Source organism: Polypterus senegalus, chromosome 4, assembly GCF_016835505.1.
Source record: "Polypterus senegalus isolate Bchr_013 chromosome 4, ASM1683550v1, whole genome shotgun sequence".
Lineage (NCBI taxonomy): Eukaryota > Metazoa > Chordata > Cladistia > Polypteriformes > Polypteridae > Polypterus > Polypterus senegalus.
In genome coordinates, this window is record NC_053157.1 from 116,205,199 (window position 1) to 116,225,616 (window position 20,418).

The following is a 20,418-nucleotide window of genomic DNA, read 5'->3' on the forward strand; positions in this document are numbered from 1 at the left end:
CCTACTATTAAATTAAGGAAGTTATCAGTTAATGCTTACCACCCAATGTTTTTCAAAAGATCAAAAAAATGAATGTCGCTTGAAGTAAGAGCCAAGATTTGAACACCTCCCACTCAAAGTATTACACTAATTCAAAATTGGTAATTCACAATGTATGCTCTGACATTATTAACAAGTTGACTCCTTTGTGGAGAGGTCCAGGTAATTTCTGACAAATAGCCAGCCACATGCAGTCCAAGGTGTAACTGTAGCACACCTCTGTGGTTGACGATATTTTGGGACTTTCATCTTCAGAGTTACATTCACAATGAGATGTTTAATCAAATCCTCTGATGACCTCAAATATAACTTTATAACCTTCAGAGAAGGCTCATGGATGAATATAATATAAGCAGACCTTACTTTTGTAAATTGTCTCATATATGCAATTTTATATTAAAGTATTGTACTTGTCAAATCAATCTAAAGCAAAATGCATGTTAAAGTGAATGCAAAATACTAATTCAGGACATATTTTTCCCACCTATATGTATGTGGTCACCTTTGATTATGTTAAATTTAATACATTTAGAAATAAATCACAAGCATACTAAAATAAAACGAAAACCATCAACTTAACAAGTGGCCATGTGCAAAATGATGACTTTGGGTCATCTAGTCAACTCTGGCTTAAATATAGATATATTTTGTCTATTTTAACCTTGGGTTAGAACTGTAATGAGTCTATAATCACAGATGTTTTTTCTCCTTACTCCTTATTATTGTAAAATATGTCATTTGAAAATTTTAAACAAAAGGACTTTGAATGTAGCAGAAATGTGCCGTTCATATTGGCCCTGTTCCTAGGCTAGGGATGCTGCTGTGTTCAGAATAGTTTTACCTGGTTGGGTTGATAAATTTAAATTAACTTGGAACAAGTGATCAGGATAAGGTCTGCTGTACTACCTTGAAAAATAACAAGTGAACTTGTTTACAAGTTATGAAATACTGTTTCTGATTTTAAAATGCACTTTTGATTCATTTTATCATTCCAGGTATGATATAATGAAAGCATGTTGGGATGCTGATCCACTGGCAAGACCGTCTTTTGGGCAGATTGTTGATATGATTGAACGACAGCTCTCAGACACCACCAAACATGTACGTGTGTATGATGGCTGTTTCTGAATTGGAGACATGGTTTAAAAATAACTTGTGTTTGAAACTTACCTTGAAATCTATCTAATTTTAAAATACCATCTGACTCCCAGTAAAAACTACAAATTAAATACAATTGTAGACTAGAATCTACTAGAAATATTGTAGTAAAGTAGAAATTGTGTTTAATGCTTTAAATATTACTGGCTTCTAATATCTTTAGTTATTACCTTCCCCTTGCTATATCTTTATTTTTTTTTTATTTTTTGACGCTGTGAATTTGTAAATGTCTTAAGAGATTAAATTACAGTTTTTTTAAATAATGATTTTTTATTCTTTTCTAAATAGACATTTTCCATGCAGCTTTTATACAAATGTTTTATATACTCTATATTTTTATTCTTGCTTATAGATCTATTTGAATTTCTCAACCAAATTTTCAAACAGAGAAGACCTGCCTTTCCATTCTAAGCGACTGAATTCTGTGGTTAGCAACACAGCATCTACTCAGCCTCTTCTTGTCGCTGATGATATTTTCATAGAGGACGAACACAGAAACAAGAGCTTAAACGTGTGACTTTTCTTTATACGTCCTCGGAGTGCAACTGCTTTTGAAGGGTGATTAGAAGAAGATGTGCTGGGATTACAGTGTTTAATAAATATGCTGTTGATACTGTCAAACTTAATAAATCTTCACAGCATATTATAACAATTGCAAGCACTGTTTATCACGGTGATTTGTGTAGTGGAGGTAAAGGTCATTTTCATGAAGAACTTGGTTTTTAAAAATCAGCATGTGAAGAATGAAAAATACTGCATCAAAGAAAGCTATATAGATATAAGAATAGTGAAAAACTAGAGTTGTGTAATATTGTTTTTATTTTAGCACTGCTTTATTCTTTGTGCTGAATATAGGAATTAATGAGGCAAGGAATTTTTCAATTTTTCTAGCTGCATTTATAGTTTTTTTTCTGTTGACAAACATTAGGAAGTCATGACTTGGTTTGTTCATTTCAACATTTTGAGGGTGTTTTATATTTACATGTTCAGAGGTGCCAGATGTTTATCAAGTCTTACAGTTGTTTTGGCTTTCCAATACATACAAGAGTTTTTAGCTCAGTTATTTTTGTCAAAATTAACAGTTTGGGGTGCATAGCTGAGGTCCTTGTACTTCTCTATGTCTTGTTTACCACATCAGAAAGTGTGCTGCTTGTTTACCCCCTTCTTATTTATTGGAGTTGCTGACATGTTCTTGTTTTGCATAGCATTCCAACTTTGGCTTAAGTGGAACCATTTGCATAGAAGCCTGACTTCCTGAAAAAAGATCACTCATGAGGACATTTAGGTTACTGAAGGAAGAAAGTAAATTCCCCGTCTACTTGAGCTTTCAGTCTATGAAGCAGAATCAAACTTGTCAAGAGGGCATGATTTTAGGATGCATATTTATCATTTGAGCTTTTTGCACTTATCAAAGGTATTATATATGTGTGTGATACATATACTGTACATATAAATACATGCAAGAAAATCCAGTATTTTTATATATTGTGTGGATGTGTATTTTAAAGTATTTGGTCATACACAACAAAACCATTTTGGCTGTTTTGTTTCGAGTTCTCTGGATTTGCAGTAGCTAAGGAAAGAGAAAAAGAGATCCTATTTAAGCGCTATAAAAGAGTCACTGGGGCATACTATAAACACTGATAGCACCGTATTAAACTCATTACAGCATCATTTTGTGGATGACTAAACATATTTGTCAAAATTAAGTAGACAGCTGTTTAAAATCATTCCAAATTGTGATTGGCAACTTGCACCCAGTATGCCTCAGATCTTGTAACTTTATAAACTGCCATTATATTAATGGTTGCAGTTACTGGTGCTTGAAATGTTTTCGGCCCACTGAAATATGTCTCATTAATGTAATTTGCACGTGTATATTGTTGTAAATCCTTTTTGTGATGGTGGTTTGAAGTTTCTATACACTGATTAATTTTGGTTAGCAAATCATTCGAGATCTGTTTTTCCATTTATCTTTAGGGCATTGCTTCAGCTCTTTTCTTGATGTTTAGCTTTACATTTTAACTGTCTAACTTAACAAGATAGGCTTAATTGCTTTTGTTTAATTCACAAATAATCAGTTTTTCTCTGAAGCTAATTTAAATGAATAAGTAAGATAACCTCACTATCTCAATATCACAGACAGATAAGTTATCATCCTCTTAGGGAATATTGCAAATGTGATACCGTGCAGTATGTTTCATTGGTAATTGTAGATAATTGTGTGGTTGTTTTATTTTAACACTGCTCAGATCTTGAAACAATGTATAATTATCTTACTATAGACTGTTAATATTCAGATTTTCAAATCATAAACAGCAACCTCTACAGCAAAACTAGTGTTTATGGGTTAGAACCATAGCCATATAGACACTGCTATGTTAGTTTAAATCTTGTACAGTGAGTTTGACACTGGCAGTTTTTCCCTGTAGATTCTGTAAAATAAACAAAGATGTTAACCTGCCTAACTTTAGTTGAATTAGGTATCTTGTTTGTTATTGGAATTATATCAACATAAAGCAAGCCTTGTTAAAGTGCTGAAGTACATTATTCTCAGATTTCTGTTCTTTAAATTCTGAGTGACCATGGTAAGAAAGATGTCTTTGTGCTGAAGTGTATACAAACAAAAAGTTCCATTAAAAGTTTGTGGTCTGTAAAGTCCATAATGTGTTACAGTAAGGTGAAGGTATAGCTGCCATGTGAATAATTGTCAGTACATAAGTAAACCTGCAGAGTATACATTAAAAGGTCCATTTACCAAACTCTTTATGATCCCATTTTTACCAATATTACAAAGTATTTATTTCTTTTACATGGGTCAAAAATGACCAATGTTTTATATAACTGGACTTTCAAGCCCTTTTATACTATTTTCTTCAGTATTTGTTTTGTTGTATATAGAAGTAAGTTGTATAAAGTAAAAGCTTTTTACTAAGATGTATATATTCTCAAAGTCTATAAGACATTCTGAATTCTATGTATATTTTGGGTTTTATGTTAATTTTCTTGTTTTGTTGTATATTGGATTGATGTTACATTTTTATAATTTTAAAAAATGTTCTGTCCATTTATTCATTTTGTTGTTTAAATGAAAAGTATTTATTTCTGCAGTTTATGAACGTATGATTATAGAAGTATATCCTGCTTTAAAGATGTATTTAATTTTAAGGATACTTTTCTTTTCTAATGTTCCTGTTATCTTGAATTTCCATTTGAATTTCAATAAAATGCTAAATGTAAAATTGCAATGACTGAATTATTTCTGAAGGAAATATTTTCCCCTCTTTCTAAATGAATAGCATTTTTTAACCCTCTTGTTTCTCAGGAACAGCAATGATGTTCCTGGTTCAGTATGACCCGGGGTATGTTTAATTATCCAAAAGTGTCAGAAACCAAAAAATTCCAATAAACATTGTTTATATCTCATCATTAACTCCATTACTAACCTTTTCAATCAATATGTAGTGCAGTGGTGTTCTTAATTTCTCACAGATCATGATTCAATGAGGATATAATTCACTCATTTTTCATATAAAATGCATTTTAAATGTTTTTAATGAACATTTGATAGACCTACATATAAAATGCAATAGTTTTTTATTTTTTTTATTTTACATTTTTATTTTTTTTCTTTTTATAGAATGATGTTGATAAATAAACCCAAGACACCTCTTCTGTTCAGGGTCAAATTGACCCACTGACTTAAAATTAAGACAAATGAGTCATGAGGATTTGTATAGCAAGTAAACTTTATTTAAGCACTGTTTTTGAACCAGAAATCAACAAAATAACAAAACAACAAAATAAGAGATTAGCAATATGAACACGGTGCTGTGTCTGTGAGTCTCCACAGCACTCAAGTGACATGTCATCACGTTGTGATAGTAAACACTATGCAATGTTTAGAAATCAGAAATACACAAAAAATAATAGGTGGAAATGGACAAGGCACAAGTGTGTGCATCTACACCGCACATGAGGAACATGTCATCACAGTGTGCTTTGTGCAAGTGAATTTTGCACGTTCCACGCAAGTCATGCTCATCTGACATCATCAGATGGCTTGCAGACCTGGCACCTCGTCCTCTTCCTTTTTCCCCCAGCAGCAACCTAAAAAAAAGAGGACAATGATTACTTTGTTTTTTGCTGATCCCAAGACACTCACAATATGCTCACACACACACAACCTCACGTACGAGGTGAAGTCCTCTCCTGGGTCTCCCTCATTGTCGCTGCAGCAGCTGGGGTCCTTGGCATGTGCTGCCTCCATTGTATATGTGGTACCACAAGCGCCTTCCCCAGCTCCTCAAGGAAGATGCCCTTCTTGTACAGCTTGGACACATTCCGTTCAGGAAAGATCTCCGTCCAAATGACAAATACGTTGTAGGCTGATACATCAATCGTGTTGTAAAAGATGAACAGCATCCAGCACACAGTAATTCACTTGGTGCTGTAGGACCACGTGACTTTGTCCAAGTTGTCACCATCCTCTTTGGTGGCATTGTAGTTTAGGATCACAGTTGGTTTCTGGTTCTCTCATGTTCTTATTTCAGCATTTTTGTGCGAAGTGCTCATGAGCACATTTTTCCCCTTTTTGGGTCAGTAAGACACCAGGGGTCTCATGTATAAACGGTGCGTACACACAGAAATGTTGCGTAAGACTTTTCCACGTTCAAGTCGCAATGTATAAAACCTACACTTGACGTAAAGCCACGCACTTTTCCACGGTACCTCATACCTTGTCGTACGCAAGTTCTCCGCTCGGTTTTGCAGACTGGCGGCACCCAGCGTCAAAGCAGTGCTACTGTTCCTGTGTGGTTACACCTTATTTTCCTGACACGGCTTTATAAATACACTGAAACTAACCGCATATTGTTTGTTAGCGTAATGCATCGGATTGTAATTAACTTGTAACAATATAATGGTCCAGGGAATAGCCATAGTATTCCAAATACCAGAACTGCTTTAGCGTTGTTACTCTCACTGCACCTTCTTCTTTCAGCTGCTCCCGTTAGGAGTTGCCACAGCGGATCATCTTTTTCCATATTACTCTCACTGCACCACTCAGAGTATTTATATCACTGTATCTTCAAACTGTACGTTTTGAAGAATCGGCGCTCTAAGCTTACAGATGGCTTAACGTCTGTTACAGAGCTGATTGTGTGGGGATCGGTTACTTGGAGAAAGAAAAGCAAGGACTGCAGGGGCGGCCATGCCAATACATATTGAATATAAAACAGAAAGAGAAAATAACGACACAGCTAAAAATGCAGCGGCAAATTTCGACAAAACGCTTGTGTCATAAGCACGAGGTGGCTATGCAGTGTCCGCAACGGATGTGGCCATTCACTGTGCATAAGATACCATACTGACATTGGACTTTCTCTATTGGACAGAGCCGCCCATGAGTACTGCTGCAATAAATAATTTCATCGAAGGTCGCACATAATCAATAACATGCTTTAGCTATCATCATGAAAATAATATCACATATACATCTCAGTATTTTAGTTATTCAGAAAGCTGTAATATCAAGAAATGTAATGGATTTTGTGTCCTGTCAGAGGAAGAGAGCCGGTTTAAGAAGCAAGTAGTGATTCACACACAGAGCACAAAGAAGATCAAATACAAAACAAAGCATTTAACGTGCTATATTTTAATTACGATGTGATTTGAGAAACTGGTTAATTAAATGATTTTAAGATGAAGTTTATGATGTTCTATTTTAATGACAAAATAAACTACGTGATTAAAGTGGAAATTTCGAGATTGAAGTTGACATTTCATGCTTTTTCCCCACTGTTTGCCTTTTTTTTCTCTGTACCCTAATAAGCTTTCATATGACACTCAGACAGTGGGCTACAACTCGCCTTTTCACAGCGACTTTGATATGCGACTTCTTTTTTATTTCCAGCACTGTGCGATTTTGTGAACGTGAGCTTTCAAGTTTCTCCAACACGCTATGTCACTCGATCAACTTCCTTTTGTTGATTATACCACGGTTTAATTAAACAAATAGTATGTTTTTCCTTTGCCTCCACTTGGTATTCGTTGAAATTCTTATATTTTCCCCCGTGCTTTTCCCATTGTCTTTTCACAGAAGGCTGCGCTTAAAGGCGATTTATATTGATTTGCATATTCAAAGAGGCGTAATTCTGGGAGAAGTTGGGGCGTTGCAGAAAGCGCGTGCACAAGCGTTACTTTTCATGCTGATCGGGATTTATGTAGCGGAAGAACATGGAAGTTGGAGTACGCACAGATTCCTGCATCTGGATTTTTCTGTGTGTAAGCACATTTTGGCTTTTGTGCTTACGCCATGTTATAGTGCGAATTCTACGCACGGCGTTATACATGAGGCCCCAGGGCTGTGGTGTCAATGAAGACAAACATGGAAGACTGAGGGGACCCTGTTCTTGGTTACCAGCAGCTCAGCAGGAAGTTCAGCCCTGTTCTTTCGGATAGTTCTAACCATTGTGAGTTTTCTCTTTAGAAGCTCCTGACTTGGCCAAGTTGTAGCTTGTGAAAAAATTGTCACAAGTTATGTTGTGCCCCCTGAGACCTTGTGCCATATCAAGCACGACCCTTGTACCCTGCTTCTTCTCTGGGGCTCCTCCACTTTCCAGTGTAAACCTGTATGTTCAATGCATAATTAGTGGTTGCATCACATGCTGCCCAGATTTTTTGCCATATTTAGCTGGTTTGGAAGGCATATATTGCCTAAATGGGCAGCGACCTCTGAATGCCACTAGCCTTTCATCTATTGTTACATTAGGGCCTGGGTTATAGAGTAGTGGAAGTTGCTCTACCCACTTGTCCCACACTGTCTTAATAGCTGCCAGCTTGTCTCTCTCCCGTCTGACAGCCCTTGTCTCTCGATTATCTAGTCAGATTACTCTGGAGAAAATATAAAAAGTCTCCAGAGACATTATGGCACGAAATATAGCCCTGCCTGTCTCTGCATCCCACAGACTGGCTGTTGATTAATCCTTTGACTTATAGACCCCAGCCAGGATGAGCACCCTCAAATATGCATGTAAATGCATTTTATCCAGTTCCTTCCACTTCTGCCCCAAAACACGCCTTCCTTCTAGATTAGTCATTTCGAGAATGATTTTCTGTATTGAGTTGGACATGACCAGCTCAAAAGCTGACTTGATGTCTGTCACACGAGTCACTGCCATCCTAGAGGTCCCTGGCACTTTCTTTATTATGTTTTCTGCACACAGTTTTGCCTGACGTATATTTGGGGATGAAGACCACTGTATTTCACCATTTTGTGATTGGAATGTCCTGCTTGGTGGAATATGAAGAGCAGTTTCCTCATTTGATTCATAATCAGAATCATCAGACTTAGAATTGACCTCAAGATGGTCTTCATCTTCAGACACATCCTCCTCTATTTCACTGTCATGATCAAAGATGGGTTCCAGAGCTGTCAGGGCTGTCACCTGTTTACTTCTTCTGCTCATTTTCTAAAGCTCTGACAGAGAGTATATCATATGTAGCTGCAGAGTGTAATGTTGGTAGGACTCCTTTTGCAGAGAATCTTTATATGTTTTGCTCCTCCCCTGCTAAGTGTCCACTCAGTGTGATGGAGTTTGCCCACTGGAACAGAAAAGGTTCCTGTCAAAAGTCATAACAACACCTGCATTCTCGCACTTTACAGATGTGGTCAATAGAATAGGGGGAGGGTGTTTGTGTATGTACGTGTGTGTGTGATTGGAGTGAAATACGTCTCACAGTTGCAAAGAAACAAATAGTATTTGACACTTCTGACCCCTTTAACCTTCACTTTCACAAATTGACCCAAACAGTATCTATGTAATATAAACATGCAGACGGGGGTATGCAATCGGGAAATGAACCATTTTCATTTTATATGTTGATTACACGTATTAAGCCAAGCAGAAATTTCATACTGAAAATAATACTTTTAACTGTTTTTTTTTTAGATTTTTAAATTTTTTTCTGCACAGATCCTCTAAGTGAGAATTCATTTTTTTCCAATTTCAAATAATATAAAACATCACTTACCCACTGACTTAAAAGAGGAGAGTTAGGATTCTTCCAGTTTAGCAAAATAAGTCTGCATGCCAATAGTGTAGTGAAGGCAATCACAGTTTGTTTGTCCTTCTCCACTTTAAGCCCATCTGGAAGAGCACCAAACACGGCTGTTAGTGGATTAGGAGGGATTGTGACACCAAGGCTATCTGAAAGGCACTTAAAAATTTGTGTCCAAAATGGTGTTAATTTGATGCAGACCCAAAACATGTGACCCAGTGAGGCTGGAGCTTGATTTCAGCATTCACAGATTGGATCCTGCCCTGGAAACATTTTGGACAATTTTAAGCGAGACAGATGCGCTCGATATATAATTTTGAGTTGAATAATTGTATGTTTTGCGCATATGGAGCTTGAATGAATTCTCTGCATTGCTACCTTCCGCTCCTTTTCTGATGTGTTGAGTGAGAGATCCTTTTCCCATTGTCCTCTTGGATCTTTGAAAGGGAGGGACTGTAAAATATTTTTATATGTTTCAGAAATGCTGTTTTCGTCCTCGAGACGGCAATATTTTTTCCAGCATAAAGGGAGGTGGGAGATGGGGAAAATTGGGCAGGTTCTGTTTGACAAAGTTTCTGATTTGAAGATAGTGAAAGAAATATGTTGCTGGTTTTCTTTCTTTTACATGAGTTATTGCCATGCAGCCTTTTGTTACATTGGAAGTTATAATTATAAGGATAAAAGGATAGATTAGCTATAGCTTGCTCTCTTTCTCTCCCCCCTTTATCCCCCCACCTCCCCATTTTGCCTGCCCATGTGAGGCTAAACCCCACTTCACAAAGTCCCAGTCCTCTGACATACCTAGAGACAGAGCATTTCCAAAACAAGACAAGCCCCCCAGCAGCGGCATTTGAGGATTAAAAAGTAGAGATATCTATTGCCGATAAAGTCTAAATACTATAAGCATAAAATATAATCATCAACAGTCTTGAAATATTAAGACAGAAAACCCAGGGAATGGTGTTAAAAAGTGGCCCTGAATAAGCATAGTGAACCCTAATGCAATAATAACAATAACAATAAACCAAGGGTATGATGTTAAACAGTCTCCTTTAGAATAGTTTTAAACCAAAATAAAAAAATATATAAATAAAAAAGAAAGAACTACTTTAATTTCTTCCACACATATGCGTGTAATTGTAATTAAAATATAAACAAAAAGTGGCAGAGAAGAAAAAAGGAAGTATAATTATGGTACCCATATCATTGCAAGCAGATCAGACAGCAGGTAATATCTTCTTGCCATACCATGACAGGATGAGACTCACTTTCGTATTTCAAAAACGTGTCGGGATCAGCTTTCTTAACTCCTTTTTTGCTTCCTCCTTGGAGAAGAAGATGTGATATTTGTCTTGAATATCCACTTTCAGTTTGTCAGGATACAAGAGGCTGTATCTGACATTGGCTTTCCGTAACTGCTGTTTAATGTTGTAAAAAGCTGCACGTTTAGCAGCTGTTGAGGGTGAGAAATCAGGGAAAATACAAATGTCGTTATTTTCAAATATAATCTCTTGTTTGTGTCTGAGAAGTGCCATAACATTAAGCTTAAATTATAATCTCTCGAAGCGGACAATTAAAGTCCTAGGTTTAGAGGTATTTGATCCACGTATGCGATAAGCTGCCGCTATGTCGGTATCTGATTTAAAGTGCTCTCCAATTATTTTTGAGAATAGTTCGAATTTCACTGGGTTTTGACTTTCATGGTTCTGAGGTAGACCTTCGATTCTTATATTATTCCTTCTGCATCCATCTTCCAGAGCCGCAAGTCTGTCTCCGAGTTTTTTGCATTCGGAATTTGCAGTTGTAGGTTTTCCCTCGGCGTTAGATGCCAGTTGTTCTGCTGTTTCAAATCGAGCCGTGAATGTCTGCTTAATGTCTTCCAGCTGATCGGCAAGTTCTCTCCGTTTAGACGCATTTTCCTGAATGTGTTCCTCAATTTTTCTCAACATATCTTTAAAGACTGCATCAAAACAATTATATATGCGTTTTTTCCAAGTCTTTATATTCCTGCCGCATCTCTTGCAGCTCCAGCCGCGGCTTCTCATTTGTCTTCTCGCTTGTCTTGAGCAAGCCATTTATTTCTTTCTTCATATTTTTCTGAATGTCTTTCTTGAACTCACTTATGGCCGTGTCAAATGTTGTGATCATTTCCTTCAGTTCGGACAAATCGTTTTGGCTTTCGTGCTCCGCGGGTGAAGTGGCAACCCCCATTACAGCCGATGCTTCCGGCTCGCGAGGAGTGGATGAATCCGTGGACTGCAAGGCCATCTCTAGTTTCAAGTAATCTTCTGGAATCGGCGAGCTATCGTGACCTGCATCACTTGCACCTTTGCTCCCATTGTCGCTCTCGACTGGAGATGATGGAGTGGAACGGGGTCATGGGACGTCTGTGCTTTCGCCTGCCTGTTCCAGGTCAGTCTCTGAAAGTCCATACCTTGCACTTGCACTTGGGCCTGATGCCTGTCTAGACTTGGGTGTAGTTTTAGGTTTCTTTTCCATTTCTTTCTGACCCTCTTTCTTGTTACTCATGTTTACATATTGTAGTAGAAACTTCCTAGGTTATGTAAATACAGGATACCTTGGGATAGTAAGAAATAAGAGAAAAAATAAAGCTGCTGCAACGGAGCAGACATCCATCTCCGGTAACGGATGAGACCAAAGTTTTTAATTTTAAAATGGGTAAATTTGACCCACAACATAACAGGAGAGAATCACAGATAGCAGTTTGCCTCACACAATGTTTAACATTGGCTCATTCCCCAAACGGTGTGTCAGCTGTAGCAAATGATGAGTTTGGTGAAGCAAGAAAGGGTGTCCTCTCATTCTCTAAAACCATGCAGCTAACACTACTAGAAACTTTACATTGGCCTGATAAGAATGACAGATTGGAATTGGTATGTGCAGGAGTGTCAGTATGTCTTGGCATATACAGCAGTGATACACACAGGGCTGTCTCCTTCATTGTAGATTTCATTACTGTCAGAGTGTCGACCCCCCTAGGACTCTAATAAGGAAAAAGAGCTGTTAAACCTGTATGAATTCAAGAAAGCTTTTTAACCCATCAATGGGATGTAAGAAATCAGCTTTGGTTACTTTTCTGAATTTGACATGTGCTTATGGAACTGGCTAGATAAACAAACACTGTTTACTCATTTTATATTTAAACTACTTCCTTGTTATGAGTTTTAATTGTTCAATAAATATTAAGAAAGAAAATAAAATGTAACTGTTCAACAACAATAATATTTATTTACTAGTGGGTTCCCCCCTGCTCGCTTCGATCACCAAACCCTCCGGCCTGCGCTATGTGCCAGCCACTTAGAGTCTCTGCCACTCATGGTTTTGAAGAGGGGGCTGAATGCACCCCAAAGAGACGCAGTCGCTCCTCCAAAACCCCCTCTTAAACGGTGACACAATGGGAAACATAGTTTTTTTTAACCTCCTCTTTGCACAATCAGCTACTGGCTTGCTGCTGCTGCCGTGTCATGTGATCTGCATCTTCTGAATGTTTAAAAGCCTGTACAGCAGCTGTCCTACTCTTTGTCTTATATTTCTGGCCCCGGGTGTGGTTAAATCTGTTGGTACAAAGTCTCATCTTGAGTTCTTGATATTTTTTAGTTTATAATTTAAAAACAGAATATGAATATGAAAATCTAACAACATCACATTAAAGTTCAATAATTTCTGAAAAGAATGATACCAAACATATATATGTAGTTTTTAAAAAAGGCCAATTTAAAGCATGACAAAAAACGTGACATAAAAACTTCACATAAAATCATTACACAAAATCGCACTTTTAGACTTAGGATTTTATATATATAGAGTAGATATAACACATTTTCATAAAAAAGGATGTTGTTTAAAGTGCTTTAAAACATGTCAAAGAAACACAAATTAATTTAGATAAGAATATTAATAAACAGTACACAAAAGATATATAATGAAGAGAAAGTGTCTTTAGATAGATAGATAGATAGATAGATAGATAGATAGATAGATAGATAGATAGATAGATAGATAGATAGATAGTGTCAGGGATGCCAGGGGCCATGACCCGGCCGGGACGCCAGGAGGGACCGGAAGAGGGTCAGAGCCCTGCCTGGATCACGTGGGGTTTGCCTTCCGGGTTGCTTTGGGGGCCACGGGTCAAGGGCATGGAAGCCTTTACCTGTAGGGGCCCGTGGTCACCGCCAGGAGGCACCCCAGTGCCTTGGGGACCTGTTACCCCAGCACTTCCGCCACACCAGGAAGTGCTGGGGGGAAGATTTATGACGGCGCCCGGAGAGCAGCCAGGAGGACAGCCGGCACTTCCGCCACACTGGGGCGTGGCCAACAGAAGATTGCCGGGAACACCTGGGGCTCATCCGGGTCCTCTATAAAAGGGGCCGTCTCCATTTATTCGAGGCTAGAGTCGGGTGGAAGAAGGACGAGGCAGAAGAGAGTGGAGGCGGCCCGAGAAGAAGGCATTGTGGCCAGGACTGAGTGTCATTTTGGGGTTTGTGCACTTTATGGACTTTGGACTGGGTCTGAGTGACCATTATTATTTGTGTAAATATTGTAAATAAATGTGTGGTGGTAATTTAACAACATGTCCGCCTGTCTGTGTCCGGGCAAAGTTCACAATAGATAGATAGGGGTTTTTCATGCACTCTGATGTGCACACTCTTCCAGTGAGGCAAAGGCTTATTTCTTTTCATGATGTGCTCCTTTTAATGACAGTGAAGTGTTACTGTCAAGAAATAACTGCAGAACAAACACTGCTGCATATTATGTCTGTGCCCTGCATCTTAGCAGAAAGTGCACAATTTTCATTTACAGGGTATAGTTAGGGGCTTCTATGAGATGTGGCATGGAATCTACAGTATGTGATGTTTAAGTGGAATCCTGTAGAAAAATTGTGACACAATGTTTTAACATCAGAGTAAATCAACCAACATCTGATCTACTGTATATTAGATCAGTAGTAGATTTCATGCTAGCCTCAAATCGAAGGATTTGGAAGATCATGGCGCTTGAAAAACTGAATTATGTATAGGACTCGGCATGGGGTGTGGCAGACAACTGGGAACCTTGCCCCACCGGGACACCTGAAGAAGAGAAAGACCAGGAGAGGGGCAATGAATATTGCCCATCTTCCCTGGGGCGCAAGAGGGCAGCCCCCCTGGATTACATCAGGGCCACGGATGGGGAGCTTAGAAGGCCAACCCTCTTGGGGTCCATAGCCTCCGACAGGGGGCACCAAGACAATCCCAGAGCCCTGGATGGCAGCACTTTCGCCACACTTGGAAGTGCTGCAGGAGGTTTACCTGGAGCACATCTGTGTGCAACATAAAAGGAGCCGCCTCACTCCAATCGGAGAGCCGGAGTTGGGAGGAAGAGGATGGAACTTGTGAGGAGAGGAGTAGAGGCGGCAGAAGAAGAGAGAAAAAAAGGGACTGTGAGCAAATTGAGGCTGTTGAAGTGCATTGTGTGGTTCTGTAAAAGGGCAAAGAGAATTTAACATGTGTGTTTTGGACATCTGACTGTCTCAATGTCTGTCTGTGTCCCGGCTACTATCATAGTGCACAGATTTTACAAATTGATTATACTTAAGACAGGGTGTCCGTTCCTAAAAACTTTATACACTTCTCAGCAAAATGCAGACATAGTGCTGAGAGGTGTAACCATAAACTGTAAATCAGGGAGACAGGGAGCAAGAGAGTTTTTATGCAGAGTGTTTGTTGCTTCCTTGAATACACATTTTCTAACAAGTGCTTTCTTCTAACCAGATTGCTGACTACTTCTACTTCTACTAAACTTCTTCTTCTTTCGGCTGCTCCTGTTAGGGGTTGCCATGGCGAATCATCTTCTTCCATATCTTTCTGTCCTCTGCATCTTGTTCTGTTACACCCATCACCTGCATGTCCTCTTTCACCACATCCATAAACCTTCGCTTAGGCCTTCCGCTTTTCCTCTTCCCAGGCAGTTCTATCCTTAGCATCCTTCTCCCAATATATTCAGCATCTCTCCTCTGCACATGTCCAAATCAAAACAATCTCGCCTCTCTGATTTTGTCTCCCAACCGTCCAACTTGAGCTGACCCTCTAATGTACTTATTTCTAATCCTATGCATCCTCGTCATGCCCAATGCAAATCTTAACATCTTTAACTCTGCCACTTCCAGCTCTGTCTCTTGCTTTCTGGTATGGAGTTACATCATTTGAAGTAGTTTTTGCTGGTTATGTGCCCCAAAAGATTTTCATGCAAGCGCTGTACATAATAAATGGTCATTACCACACAAATCCAATACACAGATTATAATTATAGTTATTAATAAATGACAAAAAATAAAGCTATCTTTCATAGTATTGCTACTTTTTCAAAATGTTTCTGATTAGCCATCAGAGCTTAAACATATTGCTTTTTGTGCATTTGGTAACCAATGCATATTTTTAGTCTCATTTATAGCTTACAAAATTATAATAAGCAGAATACTTCATTATAATAAAACCTTTTGTATAATAAAAAGCTCAATGCAGCAATTCTGCCTTAGAAATAAAGCTTTGAACTACCTCCAGTTATACCAGCTCTGATATGTGATGTGGAGAAAGATGGTGTCATCTGATTTTTATCATGAAGTGCTTTTGAATTTTTAAAAATGATTTAAGATCATCATTTCAAAATTGCTTTTGCAATCAGTTCCTTACATGTTGGAAAACATCCTGAAAGTGTTTATCACGATGTCCTTGGAGCAGTGCAATTGTACAAATTAATTGTACGAAGGTACCAAATGACAATGGCATGTTCAGTACTACAGAAATTGCACTCAATAACGCAGAGGCTTTCAATTCTAGAGGAGGCAGTAATAGCTAAAGGTGACCCTTGAGTATCAGAGAAGTAAAGACAAATTAACATTCATGCCAGGCAGATATACTGTAATAACGTTTACAGCTTGAAAAAGATGGATATGGGGGGCGGGGGGGGGATTGGGATGTCAGAAAATCCATTATAGCTGTTATAGGCATTTGACCCTCACTGGTCTTTTAGCTTCTTCTTCTTCTTCTCCTAGCTATTCCCATTTAAATGGACAGTGCGAGTGTGCAATCACAGTAGACTCAAAACCACTGTAAAGACACCAGGTTCCTACTTTTTTAAGATTATTTCATCAAATTTATATTTGTTTAGATTATGATTTATTTTTATCATTATGCCAGCAACATCATCTTGCCACCATTAGTTTGGCATGCTTTTGCTGAACCACAGCCATGATGTTTCTAGCAATGGCACCTCATTACCTCATTACATAACGTCCAGCATTGTGGAGTGAGATGTCAGCTTGTTATCAATATTTAACAGCGCAAGGTGCCATAATATTTTACAGCAGGTACTCCGCTGCTGAAACAGAAAACACATGTATGCCATACCAATGTGCTCTACCATACATGAAATCCTGCATGGTTATGTACTTCCTTAGTAAAAATTCATTTAAAAAAATTATACAATGTGTAGATACAGCCAGCATGCAAAAACCTCAGTTTGCCAGGGATAAGCAGGCCATGTCTGATACCTGCTGCACGTAAATTCTGTTTAATCTGGTGTCACACACGTGCGCTTGGACGACAACTTCAAGGCTCGCCTAAATGTAATTATATGCCGGGTCAAAGGTTGGTGTTTTCACCTAATGCCTTTCCTCATCTTTTAGCATCAGACCAGAATTAAGGCGCGAAGGAAGCCTGATGTTACTTCCGGATTGGACATGCCAGAAACTGCATCTTCCATCTGAAATGACTTAAAATTACCACCAGTTACATATTATGGCAGTCATCAGGACTCATCTGAAAAGACATTCATTACCTTGGCATTTCTGTTAAAGACATTAAAGACTTTTTTTTTTTATTTTCAATTTATTACACATGGTTTGCCTTCTGGTGTCCCAACACATAATCTTGTCTTGTGTGCTCTGTTCACAATGGTTACAATAGGCTTTCTTTTAGCAATTGCTACAGAAAAGTCAAGAAAGATATACATTTAAGTATTCACAGGAAGGATTTCTTTCTTCTCTCTAGTATGGAGTAAAACTTTTTTTACTAACAGACTTTATTGAATTTGACAAGGAAAATGCCAGATGAGCACTTCTTAGGTAAACAAGTTCTTTCTAACTTTGCCTTTACAGTAATAATGACTCCAAATATTGTATTAAAAAGGCCAAAATAAAGTTCACATTGTTACCTAGTGTGGTCTCTGTGTGAACAGGATATGCTTCGTAAAGTACCAGTTATGCTGAAACTAGCCATGGTTGTCGGCGTTCTGCTTCTGAAGTCACGTTCACTCTTCCAGTATTTCTGATTATCTTTCACTGTGTCATGCCTTGTCTCTCTCCATAATCCTCCTCCTTTATCTTCAGTGAGGCCATACGTATCCAGTTCTTTGAGAGTCTCTGTCTGCTGTCTGGAACCTTCCTGGGCTTTTAAGGAGTAATGCAAATGTTTCAGGGTTTTATGGAATGCAGAATTCAGCATACCTGTTTGACATTTCCTTGTCAACCACCCATCTTGCTCCACCTGTACTGGCTACTGCAGTACAGTTTACCTCCATTACTATCTGTGTGTTGATTGTGTGATATCACATGTGTGCTCATTCACATTTGGGGCAATGATTTTTAATGTGTGTGTGCTTATTTGCTTGAAAGGAGTAGTGGAGAAATGCATAAATCTACATATTGTCTCACACGTTGTAAGAGTATTCAAAGTTTGATGCAAAATTTGAGAAATGGTTGGCTGTTGCATACCCAAATCATCCCTGTGGCCAATAAGTAACATTACTGACACTTTCATTTTGGCTCATAGCTTCTGCGCATGCTGCAGATACAGTACATCGATCACGTACAGTACAAGATTTGTAAAGAATATTACTCCATCTCTGTCAAATTGATAGCTTTTGAAGAGTTCATTGTTGTCCAGCATTTTCAAAACATTCCCCTTTTCTGTAATGTGTGTGCCGATCTTTGCCTGATTGATACCTTTTATTCTTAGCGAGTTATACGAGTTCTCCTAAATCCTGGTGACGTTAGAAGTAGTATCCTAAGTGAGGATGCTTTTAACCCTACTCTGAATTTTCTGAGACAATTAGATCTGTTTTCCTACTGTGAGACACTTGATAAATACAGGCACAAATTCTGATTCTGATCTAACTTTTATTGTCCATTGTTCTTCTATATAAATTTTCTTAATTCCGTAACATTTTCTGTATGTTCTTTTGATCCGTGCCGTAAAAGGCCACCTTGTTTTTGAGAACTCATCGCTGCTAACTTCATTCTCAACAGACCCAGAACTTGAAATCCAGCTGGTGCCAGATGTGGGTTATACCGATGGGTTCTCTTCCATAACTTCACATTTCTGAGCAAGGCCCACGTACCTCTGTATCCATCTCCATTGCATCTGTGTGGCCTGCCTCAGACCATAATGTGTTACCTGCTTGACACTGATTGATCTTTGTCTTTCTCAGCTGGATTTTTCCTGGAACATATCATACCATAAGTCACGAGGTTGCTTGCACAATGTTAAACACGAAATAATGCCCAAAATTATAATAAGGTGATTTAAAAGCACATCTCATAAGGGAGTCTGTCTCAAGTATCCATGCCCAATAACAGATGACACCAACACAGGTCTTATGTAAATTATACTCTCCTGACAACAATGATGTGTTTTTAGGATACTCTGGACAACAAATCACCAGAAGAGATGGGCAGATAGGCAAGACCCCAGCATTATTTGCTTCCAGGCTAGTGACTTCCTGGCTGAGGGGGAACGTGGATAAGGAAATGGAGAAGCTCATCGATTGAGGAACTCTGCTAAACAGCCAATTGGATTGGACATTTATGTCACCTGGTTTACTCAAAAGTTGTCATTATTTATTACAACCCTTCCATAACCCTAATCTTAACTGTAGTCTAACCATGCATATCAAGTAACATTACTGACATATAATAGAAAGTGACAGCCTCCTCAAAGGAGCAGAGTGCTGGTAGTGTTTCATTGAAAAAAGTGTCTCTTATTAATTACCCAGCGGCTTTTTTAAAACATTTTGCATTAGAGAACTTTATGGTTGAAAGGTTTATCTTAAAGACAAATCACTGTATTAACAGCGTGTACTCAAGAGGGTAATAATGGGATGTAAAAGCCCTCACTTTCACTGCTTAATAGTAATAGTGAAAATTAGGAGGAAGGGCCTAAATCAAAAGATTGCAGATGTTTACATTATTTATTCTCAAATTAATGAGTCTCCGATAAATAACATTTTTATGGAATTCTTTTCAATTAATTTTGCAAAATGCCTTTTGATGAGCACAGGTTTAGAGAGCTGTAACAAGGTTAAGGTTATAATGCAGAATGCATCATTTACATACATAAAAATACAAATTAGGTAAATGATATGTATGAGCCAATACAGTTAGAAAAATTAGCAAATTCTGCAAATGACACAGTTCAGAAATTTGTAAAACAAAGCCATTTTTCTAGCACTAATATTCATCCATCCATCCATTTTCCAACCTGCTGAATCCGAACACAGGGTCACGGGGGTCTGCTGGAGCCAATCCCAGCCAACACAGGGCAGGGACCAATCCCAGGCAGGGTGCCAACCCACCGTAGGAAACACACAAACACACCCACACACTAGGGCCAATTTAGAATTTCCAATCCACCTAACCTGCATGTCCTTGGACTGTGGGAGGAAACTGGAGCGCCCGGCGGACACCCACGCAGATACAGGGAGAACATGCAAACTCCACCCAGGGAGGACCCAGGAAGTGAACTCGGGTCTCCTAACTGCGAGGCAGCAGTGCTACCACTGCACCACCGTGCCGCGCAGCATTAATGTGATTAGTCTTATTTTATTTTGCTTTTCATTTAAACAGAAATGCAGATTTATTTGGACTTTACGCCTCAAGTACTTGTTACGGATCTGAAGCCCTACTACAATCTCTATTTAAATGTTAGAGACCAACATACGTTGCATGTCATTGCAGCTCTATAACACCAGCTTGTAAAAGTTTTCCTTCGATTTGTGACTTTGATTACCCATAAATCCCACTAAACTGTCTACTCTTATCTATCAGCAGGAAATGCATTGCCAATCTGTTCTATGGCAACTATGTTTCTGCATGATTTTCTTTTT

At 38.5% G+C, this 20,418-nt stretch overlaps 1 protein-coding gene and 1 pseudogene across 1 annotated transcript in view; one reads left to right on the forward strand and one right to left on the reverse strand.

Annotated features, from left to right (window-relative positions):
- The window catches only part of kita (KIT proto-oncogene, receptor tyrosine kinase a), a 68,177-nt gene extending 63,983 nt beyond the window's left edge, over nt 1-4,194 (forward strand). The window contains exons 20-21 of the mRNA XM_039751210.1: nt 1,035-1,140; nt 1,550-4,194. Coding sequence (XP_039607144.1) covers nt 1,035-1,140; nt 1,550-1,714 — 271 coding nt within the window. The 3' untranslated portion in view covers nt 1,715-4,194. The remainder of the gene's footprint in view (nt 1-1,034; nt 1,141-1,549) is intronic.
- A 3,376-nt stretch (nt 4,195-7,570) lies between these two features.
- LOC120528742 lies at nt 7,571-8,666 on the reverse strand (annotated as a pseudogene).
- Nucleotides 8,667-20,418: the final 11,752 nt, after the last annotated feature.